Below are 12,142 nucleotides of genomic sequence, written 5' to 3' on the forward strand. Positions count from 1 at the left end.
TAGTGGGAATCCCAATACTGGCCTAGATAACAGCATTTAACTTGCTTCATGCCTCCTCTACGAATAGGAATGCAGTTGTCAGACCCAGATTTGATCTCACTTTAAACTAGAGCCAATTTGTACACTAGTCACTCCAGATAAAAACAGAGCAAATAAATAACTCCCCAAAGGGTTCCAAGCCCTGGAGGGACATGAATCAAAGGGGTCTGCTGCTCCCACAGTTTGCCCACCTGTAGTGTATTGGGTCCAGTCTTCTTAGCTCAGAGCAGCTCAGAGGGTCCCCAGGCTCTGGGACCTGCTAATGGGGTGAGCGTGGACCCGGGTGGGTTCGGACAGCTGGGGCTTCCCTGGGGAGACTTTTACCCCCTGATATGCAACTGGAAGGGTCCTCAAGGCTAGGATGGAAGATGTTTACTCAGCTTGATTTTCAGTTGGCATAAGCAAAGTCCACAGGATTATCTGTTCCCATCTAAACAAGATCTTTTTTGTTTGCTTCATGGGATTATGTTTGCTTTCACTTTTCTCTTTCCAACTTTTTTATGAATCCACAATATTAATTTGCTAAACTTTCATTTTAATGATTTAAATGTACCCCTGTCAAGCAAAATAAATGGACTTCCCTTCTTTAGTGGCCACTTTAATAGAAAAAAAATGGCATACTTTAACATGTGTACAGCTATAAAAATATAGCATGCATCAATTATCATGTTGACTTGAAAAGTAGGACATTATTCAAACAACTAATTTTTAAAGTTACATCAGAAGAACTGTATATCAGAATGTGAATAGTGGTGCCTATTTTGAGAAGGATTATCAGTGAGTTTTTCCTACTTCATAATTTTTTAAATATACGAATATCTTGTGCCATGAACACACATTTTTTTTAGAATGAGATAAAATGTTTATATTTGTGTTTTCTAATAACAAACATAATCATGAATAAAGCCTTTTCATTATTATTTACATGACTAAAATTAATCTTTCACAAGTCTGACAGGTAATGATCTATATCGAAGATTTCTGCATATTGCCAGAGACTTTGAATTTAATAGTTAAATGTATATCATAACCAAGGACAGAAGATGGGCGGAGGCATCATTTACATCTGTTAGAATAATTTAATAAACTACCTGCTTTCTTTCCTATAGCAGCTTCAAGCTTCCTCATCTGAACCCCTGGGGCTATATCGAAAAAATATGGTGCACACAGAAACAACATTTTTTGTGGAAAATATCTTTTGGAGAATTAAATGGATTTTGGCATGAGTCTCCAAGGCTGCAGTGCGATTTTTAATTTTAATTTAAGATTCAACTTCTAGTTTACCAGGGTCACCCCATCTGGCCAGCTGGCACATGCCCAGTGGAACCTCTTTCATACTCTGCTCAGAAATGAAGACCACTGCATGTTAAAACCTCAAAGATAATTCTCCACATTAGGAGCAACAGTCCCGTAGTTATGTTTAGAAAAGGCTCTATTTGGAAGGCCATTATGAAAATAAGGTTTTAAAGTTTTGTATGGTCTCCAGTTATTTAGCTTGAGTCAGGATTTTCCGTTACCTGAGTTGGCTACTAAGATAAGCTCTTACTGATTAAATATAAACTCTGATACAAAAAGCTCTGACTCCTTCTCTGCTGTCCATGTCCCCCAGGAAGTCACATAGAAAGATGACAGATGCTCCACTTCCATTAGAGTTTGAAGAGGACAAACAAAGGGAGTAAGATGTTTATACCCTAAATAAGAGGACACTCTAGCACAGAAAAAAGCATTGCATTACATCTATTCAATATTACGAAGAAAATTTCCTAACCACTTCTCACTTTGTTTTAAGGCAAATTAAGAAGGCAGCATTTAGATCACTTGCACACTCTCCAGCAAAAGGCTCTAGCGGAAGCACTGATAAAGAACCTGTGTCCGCACCTTGCAAGGGGCTAAGTAGAGGACATATGGTCCTGTCCAAAACATCATGGAGACATCTGGCCCACGCCAAAAGGTCCTCGGCATTTGGTCCTTGACATGTGCCATTACGATAGACTACCAAGGCAAAAAGGATTGTTACTGGCAATACAGCCACTACACAATTTTTTATTGGACCACTAAAACATGATAGTATTTATTAGGTATTAATCCTGTAAACCAAAAGTATTGGCAAATATTATGGGCTATTTAAGCTGAGGGGTGTTTTCTAAGAGTGTACATTCTGGATAAGACCAAATATCACGAAGCATTTGAAGTGGACCAAAATCCTACAAGGAAGGTGACGCTTACTCTTAAGGCTCTTCAGTTGAGTCAACAACAGTTCAGATGGTGACTGCAAATTTATTTTACAAAATAATCAAACATTGTAAATATTGTCAGACATGAAGATATAGGTGTGAGCATCTTTTGCATATAACAAGACGTGTCACTGTCCATAACCCTCATTGTTTTTATTAAGCTATTGGATTTTGTGATTGGACAGTTCTGATATCTCTTTCATTCTCTCAAGTTTGTTGGACCAAATACCAGTAGTTGGTTTCCCAGGCCAGCAGCATTGTCATCAGGAACTTGTTAGAAATTCAGACTCTTGCCCTGGCCAGGGTGGCTCAATTGGCTGGGCATCGTCTTGTGCACTGAATGGCTGCTGGTTCCATTCCTGGTCAGGGCACATGCCCAAGTTTCAAGCTCAATCCCCAGTAGGGGGCAGTGCAGGAGGCAGCTAATCAATGTTTCACTCTCACATCAATGTTTTTCTCTCTCCCCCTTTCCCTTCCTCTCTTTCTTTTCAATTATTTGTAATTAATTAATTTATTTATTTAATTAATTTATTGGTTGATTAAGGCGTTACATGTGTCCTAATTCCCACATTATCCCCTTATCCCCCCGCCCCAATCATGCCCTCATCCCCCCTGTTGTCTGTGTCCATTGTTTAGGCTTATATGCATGCATACAAGTCCCTTGGTTGATCTAAAAATCAATTAAATGTTTTTTAAAGAAAAGAAATTCAGACTCTTAAAAGTCTACAGGAGACATAGTGAATCAGAATCTGCATGTTAGCAAGATCTCCAGGTGACTGATAGGCACATCAAGGTGTGAGAATCACAAATATAGTATAAACAAGGTGCTGCTAAATCCCCCGTAAAGACCTAAATTTAGTGAAAACACCAATTGAAAATACTGACTCTCAGGAAGAACTATAATATATTATTTTGGAAAATAATATATTATTTTGGAAAGGTCCTTTTTAGGATTGTCGAGTCACTTCTTTTTTCATTATGACTCACATTTCCTTTTCTTCACACCTGTCACACATCTTTCCTCCTACTCAAACTTACCTTCCAGCACCTCAGGCAATCTCTGGTGTCCTGAGAAAATGACAATGACAAGCAGCAGAATTGGGGAAAGAAAAAGATATAACTGGCCCCACTGACTTTATTAACAATAACCACATTTACTATAACAGGTTATGGTTTACAATCACAGCATTGTCACCGTTTACCTTTAACATCAACCTGTGAGGTAGGCAACGCAGGTGATATCAGCATCATCGCCATCTTACAGCTGACAATCCTAAGGTTCTAATCTAGAAGATTCAGTGACATACTCTGATTCCCACACCAAACAACAGGAATAAATGCTTGTTCCTGCATCCAAACTTGACCCTTAGTTACTTAGAGAACCAGCTGGGCACAAGAAACAAAGGCAGTGAAGGAGGGAGAGTGAGGTGGACTATCATCAGGTGCTTTGTCACCATAATCATCCTCAACAAACACTCTTTAGCAATCAGACTCTAGGATCAGTATTTCACATTCATTTCTAAATTAATCTTCAGGTCAATCTCTCATTTGAGAGTTAAGAAACTTAAAAAAGCCTACACTATTTGCTGATGGTCACACAGTTAGTAAGAAGTGCAGCTGTAGCTTACACCTTGATTTCTTTTACCTGGAAATTCAAATATTTGCTTGTTAGGGCTAAGGTTTCAAATGCATCACCTGTGTCCTGATGTCACATGTCCCGTTTCCTTGATTCCATCTCTCAACTCAAAACCTCTAGGGATGGGCCCTAGGCATCTGGATGCTAAGACATGATGCTGGTTATTCTGTTCAACACTGAAGATAGGAAGCACTAGGTTATTTGGGCTCTTACTTTACAAACATAAGAATTTAGTTTTGATGTGAGAGGCAACTGGAACATAAAATTAATTAGCCAAAGAAAGAGATGGCAATATATCATAGAGGAGAAGAAAATACCCAATCTAATAATTTTAAGACCTTTGTTTTAATGGCATTTAATGGGCTCATCTTAACCTTTTTAAGGTTATGTGTCCCTATCGATTTTTTTAAAATCTTGCTCAGCCTACCTAAGTAGATTGTTGCAAAAATATGAGAAAATAAATGTGAAACGTACTGAAAAGCAAATGTGTCTTTTTAAAATATGTTTTTATTGATTTCAGGGAGAGGAGGGGAGGAGAGAAAAACATCAATGATTAGAGAGAATCATTAATTGACTGCTTCTTGCATTCCCCTTACTGGGGATTGAGCCCTGACTGAGTGTCTAACCATGATCTCCTGGTTCATGGATCGATGCTCAACCTCTGCACAACACCTGTCAGGTTAAAAAGCAAATGTTTTATAGTCATATGGGAGCTATGATGAAAATGCACCAGGTGATCAGTCTAGCAAGCTTTGAATTATATGGTTTGCTAAAGAGGTCGATTTCTCTTTCCAAATTGGAGATAGCATGAGTCAGAGACCACACAAGGTTTGGAGCCTTTCAGGCAAAGGAGATGGAGTGTGATTAGGAAGACACTCCAGAGAACCGGCAGGTATGTACTCGTATGGTCTTTGGAATGAAGGAGACGAAGAAAAGAGAGCTGGACAGGTTTCTTCTAGATGAGTGAGACTGCAAATGGGGGTGCTCGTGTTCAAACAGGAAATTGGCACCAGGTGATGTTTAGGAAGATTAGGTATGAAGACAGACAGTCAAAGGGGGCAAAAAAAAAAAAAATCAGGGGAAGAGGGGCAAAAACACAATGGTATTCAGAGTCATTTATTTATTTTTTCACTCAAATGTCAGGCATTTGGGGGGTATTTCAAGGGTCCTTTTCTAGATATTCTAGGGTTCTTGAGATGAACCTGCCTTCAAGAGGTGCACAGTGTGGGTGGGGCAGAGCCAGTGGTAAGGGTGAGTAAAAGGTGTGTTCTTCCAGTGTCAACATGCTGGGAAAGCAGGAGCTGAAGTTACTGGAAGGGGTGTCAGTAGAAGCTGGTAACAGGAAGGGAGAATTAGAGCGCCACCTAGAGGGAGGATTTGTTGGGAAAACCTTCTCTGGGTGTCCTCCACCTCCAGCTCCTTTATAGTTTCATCCAAATCCCACAGCTCAAGCTGGAGGACTTGTGTTCTTTTCTTCTGTGTCTATATTTTCACTGAAGAACAGTCATCTCATGGCGGGTACAATTTTCCTGAAAAGGTTATCTAAGAGCCAAGTGTCATGCCTTTAAAATTATGTTTATTCTAAATAACTCAGACTGAATTCTTAAGATGTCACTTTCAATCATTTATTTTTCTGTTCTCTTATGCGGCAACTGTGAAATGAAAATATGAAGGAATGAAGAATTTAACTGCTCACCCAGAATAAATCACATGAAAGCAATGAAAAGACAGTGATGCTTTTGGAAATAGATATTATCACCATTTCCATTTAACCATGTGAGAGTTACTTCCCTTTTTCTCATAAAAATGTTTCTTTGTAATCTTTTTGTCACTGGAACTGCTTAAGATAAAAATCTTGTGGGCACATACTATGCCATAGCTTTTCTTCATTTTTGTTTTAATCTTATTATTCACATGTATAAGAGACAGCCAAGTTGCTTAAAGGCATACTGATTTATCTTCCTATACCCTGCCACACAACCTGACATATAATCGGACAGTCAATACCTGTAGGTGTTGTTAGGGATAAGAACAAAATAACAAGAGATCTTTTATTGCAATCTCCTTCAAATAGGGCATTGCTCAAAGCATTGCCTTCAGTATTTATTTAAAAAATAATGAAAAATGTGAGACCCAAAACAAATAGAGAATGGCAAGATCTGGAAACTCAAAGAGAGTCCTGATCAACAATGAAGCATGGGGGTAGGGGGTGGACAGGGAAGGAGAAAGTGAAGGGAGGGGAGAGGAAGGGGGAGAAAGAGGGAGAAAACAAAAATATTTTGAAATAAATGTCCATATTTGGAAGTTGAAGTGGTGGGAAAGGAAAAAATAAAGATGAGAGGAATGGCCAATGGAGTTGGAAAGAAAAATAAGATAAAAATAATATGTCAAGGAGGTTAAGAAGGCACGTGAGCAGCCAATAGGCTATATGACAAGGGAAAGAATGAAATGCAAAAAGCCATTGGTTTGATAAAATGTATGTAACTTTTAAAGTGCTTCTTTCAGAGATGGATTTTCTTTGTTTGAGATATTTTTTAAATAAATTTCCAATAAAGGATTTCACAAGTTAGCACCATTTACCAAACACCAAGTGTTTAGAATTGTAAAACTGTGAGCCTTAGGGAAAAGAAACTGGGACTTACTGGTAAGTATTTCCTAAATATACCACATGCCCAGCACAATATAAGACATCCTGCACCTACGTAATAAATATTGTTTATTATTAAACTGACCTGCCATTGTAGCAAGGAACATTGTGTGGTTGAGGTGGGGTCTGGGGGAGTATGATGGGGGTGAGCAATTTTGGTTCCACCCCTTCACTGCCGTTGAGAAGCAGAGAAGAGAATACAGTCAATATTTATTATAGTGTTGAAAGTAAAAGCTGATCTTAGCCAAGGTCTGCGTCAATACGGACAAAAATCTATGGAGTCAAGATTCAACCTTGATGTCAATCTAGCGAGCAAGTTTCAACCTTCCATGCATTCTAAGATATGGGCAACCAACCCTGATATGTGTGTACATAAATGGAGAGATGCCATCATGGGAAAGGAATTAGACAAATCATTGTGGGGCTTGTTGGATGGGAAAATAATGGCAACTGGCTCAGAAAAAGGAGAAATGAGGAAGGGGCGGTAACAGGTAAGCATAAGAGTTGGAAGAAGTGGGAACATGTTGAGATACACACAGCATGCTATTTATGTTTTAAAATGATGTTTTGGGTTTCACTAAGTGCAAGTCTGAGAATTAAGAGCTCAAGTATCAGTTGCTATGGCTCACTTCTTAAAGACCAAAATACAGGGGAATTTTTTTTACTAAGTATGAAATTTAAGAATCTAAGGATTCTGCTTTTAAGAAACTCATTATGATTATCTTTTTCTATGTGAAATGTTACTAAACCTACTGTGAAGAAATGGCTCCAAAACAAAGCCCAGTAGAAGAAATTAAGTTTTATTTCTCATACAATTCAAGCAAGTCCTTGCCTACCCTTAAGAATTAGGGCTTTGTGGTGGATGCGATCTCCATAATAAGTCCATAATATTCTCACAATTACGGTGTCCTCTGATAATGTTACAGTATAGCTGCCCTTTGAACCCACAGAACCGTATTTGCCAAATACTAAAATAGGGAGGGACAAAAGGCTTGTTATATTTGACAATCCAGAAAGATTGTATGACACCTGGAAAACTATGCCATGTACAAGCCTAGCATGAAACGTGTGGAAAAACGACCTCATGGATGGAAACTAGAATTGGCCAGAGACATAAAAAATGGAGAACAACTTTCCAAAGGGAGGCCATGGCCCAAATTCTACTGCAGCCAGTCGACTCTGGATGGAAAAAAGCAGGCCCAGCTCAGATAGAGAGGGTCCATAGCTGAATATTACGTTCCCCCAAGGCAATGGCACTGGCCTTGTGCCAAGAGCAGGCAGAATTCTTCTGACTGTTCATTAGTACAGCAGCCAGGGGAGACTGAACATCCCAGCAATGAAGTGCAGGCTCTCAGAGAGCCCTGACTTGGCTGATGCTCCAGAGAGGACCACACCTTGAAGTGGACGGAGGTGCACACAGGTGTTGAACCGTGTTTGCTCACTGGGTGGTCTCAGTTTGGACAGTACCTTCAGGAGAGAAGTCAAGAACAACTCTCTTCATCATGATGTTATCATATAAAAAAGCTTAAGTGTTGGGAGAACTGGAATTTATATTCTGAATTCTGACTTCTGACCCTCAAGCTACAGTTGCCTTACTACAGACACCATTTTGAATAAGCCAAGGAAACTCAGTCTCCAGAGACAATTTTGAAGAGTAGCAAAAACACCACATGGCTAATAGGACTATGTTCTGAATGCATATGAGAGTCATTTAAATGAGAAAGCAAGATTGATTTAAATGAGATTCCTTCAAAGAGAAAAAAAACACACATTGAAAATATTTAATTTCTAAAATTGATTTTATTAATAAGAGCAATTGAACTATTTGGGGACCTTATTTCTCTCCAGTTATTGCCAACAATCAGGTTTTGTGAAGATGCAAACCAGGCCATTGACTTTACTAGAGTTTTTTTGTTTTTGTGTTGTTTTTTAAGACCCATTATGCTAAGCGAAATAAGCCAGTCAGAGAAAGACAAGTATCACATGATCTCACTCATATGTGGAATCTAATGAACAAAATAAACTGATGAACAAAATACATCCAGAGACATAGAAGCATGGAACAGACTGTGGAATCTCAGGGGGTAGAGATCAACCAAAGAACTTGTATGCATATATGCATAACCCATGGATACAGACAATAGGTGGGTGATGGCCTGAGATGATAGGGAGACTAGAAGAGGTCAATGGGGGAAGATGAGGGTCATATGTAATACCTTTAACAAAAAAGATTTTTTTTTAAAGCCCATTACATAAAAATGTGAAGACGGCAACATAGTGCTCTTTATAAAGACCAAATAAGGCACATGGAAACTTTCAATAAATGAGTAAATGTATGACTCCAAATATAACTGGGAAATTATAGAGTTATGCATTATTATATTATACGTGTTATACTATATATACTATGAAATACGTGTTATTTTTATTCTGTATAATACCTCATTTAAAAGGTAGGTAATAAAAAGTTACATATTAACAGCAGTTTCATTTCTCTCACAGCTGTAGCTTTGAAAATATAATGTGACTGTTTCCACAGGTGAACGGCTGGAGTACAACACCTAGTGAGATGTACATGACTTCCAGTTGGCAGTCCTACGGAGGAATCGCACTAAGTGAGGAGAAAAATGTTCTAAAGGGGAACTGGAAACAGCCGGCGAGCAAAGATTACTTTCTAAAGTTTTAAAATACAATTAGAGAACTCAAAGCACCCGCTTTCTTAAAGCATGGGATAAAGACATTTATTTATTTTTAAATAAAACAATTTTAAAAATCTCATCCCCTACTTTAAATGAAAAAGGACAAATATCACCACTCTGAAATGACTCATTTCCCAAAAAGGGGGAAAGAGGTAACATCCATTCTACTTCTCTTTGAATGTAACTGGATTAAAAAAGTTTTTTTTCTTAAATGACTTGGTCTTTAAAACGCATAATTTACTGAAACAGAAGCATAATGGAGACATTAAGTGCAAGCTTGATTTCTTTTCTGTGCTGGGAGACACTCCCACTACCTTGTGTATTTCCACACATCAAGGAGCTCAAAGGGGCTCCACTCTTCCTCAATCCCACGTTTGCCTGGGGTCATGGAGTTGCTTCAGGATGTTACTAGTTCAAAAGCTCTTCTTGGTAGTCCCCGAATCTCCTCCCAGGCCCTTCCCTCCAACACACACACACACACACACACACACACACACACACACAGAGGTTAAGAGGCCCATTAGCAGCCAATGGGCTATTTCTGTGCACACACAGCGGTGCACACAAAATGCCTACTAAGATAAAAGATTCTCAAAGACCAGGACTTGGCTGTCCCTCACATTGCCATTCTCCCCTCTCACCATCATTCCTGCCCCCACAGGCCACTCCTTTTTACCCCCAAAATATTCCCAAATTTGCAAAGCTGTGCTAACAGAGATGTGTGTAAGTTAACAACAGAGTGTAGATAAACTCAGTGTGTGTTCTTGAGTTTGTATGTCTGTGTGTGTTAAGGACAAAGGGGTGTGTGTGTGTATGAAGTGTTTTGTTTGGTGTGTGTGTGTGTGTGTGTGTGTGTGTGTGTGGAGTGTTTTGTTTGGGGTGCGTGTGTGTGTGAAGTGTTTTGTTTGGGGTGTGTGTGTGTGTGTGTGTGTGGAGTGTTTTGTTTGGGGTGCGTGCGTGTGTGTGTGTGTGTGTGTGTGTGTGTGTGTTTTGTTTGGGGGGGGGTGTGTTTGTGTGTGTGTTAAGTGTTTTGTTTGGGGTGCGTGTGTGTGTGTGTGTGTGTGTGTGTGAAGTGTTTTGTTTGGGGTGTGTGTGTTTGTGTGTGTTAAGTGTTTTGTTTGGTGTGTGTGTGTGTGTGTGTGTGTGTGTGTGTGAAGCGTTTTGTTTGGTGTGTGAAGTAGGGAAGGAGATACATTCGTCCATCGCTTTAAATTACTTTGTTAACTTATTAGAGACATCAACTCTGAAACTGAGAATCTGACAAATGAGTAATAAATAAATCCTAGCATTCCAATGAGAGATGGGGTGGAAGGTGTGTCTTTTAAACTTTGCCCTCGGCCTTTTCGAGGACCATGCCCTGCGTGGCGGTCAGGAGGGGGGTGCTGGATGCTCTGAGAGATGCTGGGTGCAGCGGGCACGAGGGACCTGGCACTGCCGGCTGAGAGTCCTCAGCAGCGGGCGATCCCGGGGACCAGCAGGGCCGGCAGGAGGCCTGCGCCCCAGGTGCCTCGCGCTCTCAGGCCTCTGCAGCCACAGACACACCTCCCCGGGCAGGTTCACAACGAGCAGAGCCCCAGCGCTGTCCTCCCTCTGGGGGCAGGCGCGGTCCAGAGGCAGCGTGACATCACGGAGCTGCTCGCCCTCCGCTCATCTCGGGGGGAACCCCCTGACTCTCCTGACCTGACGCCCCCCCCCCAAAAAAAAACCCTCAATCTGCCTCCGGAGCAAATCAATTTCAAAGCGCCCCCTGCCCTACCCCGAAAGCCACTGAGGCAGCCTCTCTCCCCGCCTCCCCTCCATCCGCTGCGGGCGCCCCGGAAAGTGGCCGAAGGCGCAGGAGCCCCATCGGAGGCCCCCGGGGGCATGGCGCGCCCTCTCCCACTTACTTTGAGTTGCAAACGTGCCGCCTGCGCGCGGGCTGCTTTGTTGCCAGGGGCGAGGTCCGGGCTCGCGATGCAGGTGCCGGCGGCTGCGGCGCGGGCTGCTCCCTCCAGGCGGGGGGGACGGCTGCGCTGGCTCTTCCTCCGCTGCTGCGCTCCGGGCTCCCTCTGCTCCGCGCTGCCTTGGCGGGATTTTCGGACTGGAAGGCGGGGAACCTGATCCCGCTTTGGACTGGATTCCGCCCCGACAGGGAGGGAACGGAAGGGGGGCGGAGAGTGGGGGAGCGGCGCGGGCGGGGAGGGCGCCGGCCAGCTCCTCCCCCGGCGAGCTGATGGGGAAGCTTGTGAAGAGCGGGATTCTCCGGGGGCAGGCCCTCCCCGCGGGAGCACGCACCCCGGTTTGAACCCAGAGGCCAGAGGTGGAACCTGGCTTTGTGTGAACAGAGAGAGGCCCACACAGCATTTCTTTTCCCCAACTTTACCCACGACCTGTTCGATCCTCAAGTAGGACATCTCAAATGCAGCATTGATGGCAATTTAGGTTCCAGTTTTGGTCCCAGTTTTGGTTTTGTTTGTTTGTTTGTTTTGTTTTTTTATGATGATATACAGAAGAAGAAGAAAAAGCACAGTCTTCAAAATCAATCTCTCCATCCATTCCCTTCCCCCTCCCTCCTTTCCCCCCAGGCGCTGCCTACACACAGCGCTGGTTAACTTCACTGTCAGTCATGCCACCTGTGCTTCTTCAAATGTGCGAGTGCTTTTTTGCGCTTGTCACCAGGAGTGACAGATGTCTGAGAGTCCCCAATTACGTAAATGCCATTTTTCCTTTAGGGGCTCTTTCCCCTTTTGGGGCTTCCTTGGCGCCTTCAGTGACCTGTTCAGCGACATGTCTTTGACACCCAGGAATTTAGGGGATGAATCGGTGTAGGTAAAACTCAGAGGCCGGGCTTCATGGCTTCCTGGGATTTCCATTGTGTTCAAATGAAAGAAGCTAAGGTAACAGCTCT

General features: G+C 42.0%; 1 protein-coding gene across 1 annotated transcript in view; it reads right to left on the reverse strand.

Annotated features, from left to right (window-relative positions):
• PTN (pleiotrophin) overlaps positions 1–11,613 on the reverse strand; it is an 86,917-nt gene extending 75,304 nt beyond the window's left edge. The window contains 3 exon segments of the mRNA XM_045577124.1: positions 11,142–11,201; positions 11,203–11,445; positions 11,447–11,613. Coding sequence (XP_045433080.1) covers positions 11,142–11,201; positions 11,203–11,445; positions 11,447–11,598 — 455 coding nt within the window. The 5' untranslated portion in view covers positions 11,599–11,613.
• Between the last annotated feature and the right edge of the window lie 529 nt (positions 11,614–12,142).

The sequence above is a fragment of the Pipistrellus kuhlii genome, unplaced genomic scaffold, assembly GCF_014108245.1.
Source record: "Pipistrellus kuhlii isolate mPipKuh1 unplaced genomic scaffold, mPipKuh1.p scaffold_m20_p_10, whole genome shotgun sequence".
NCBI lineage: Eukaryota > Metazoa > Chordata > Mammalia > Chiroptera > Vespertilionidae > Pipistrellus > Pipistrellus kuhlii.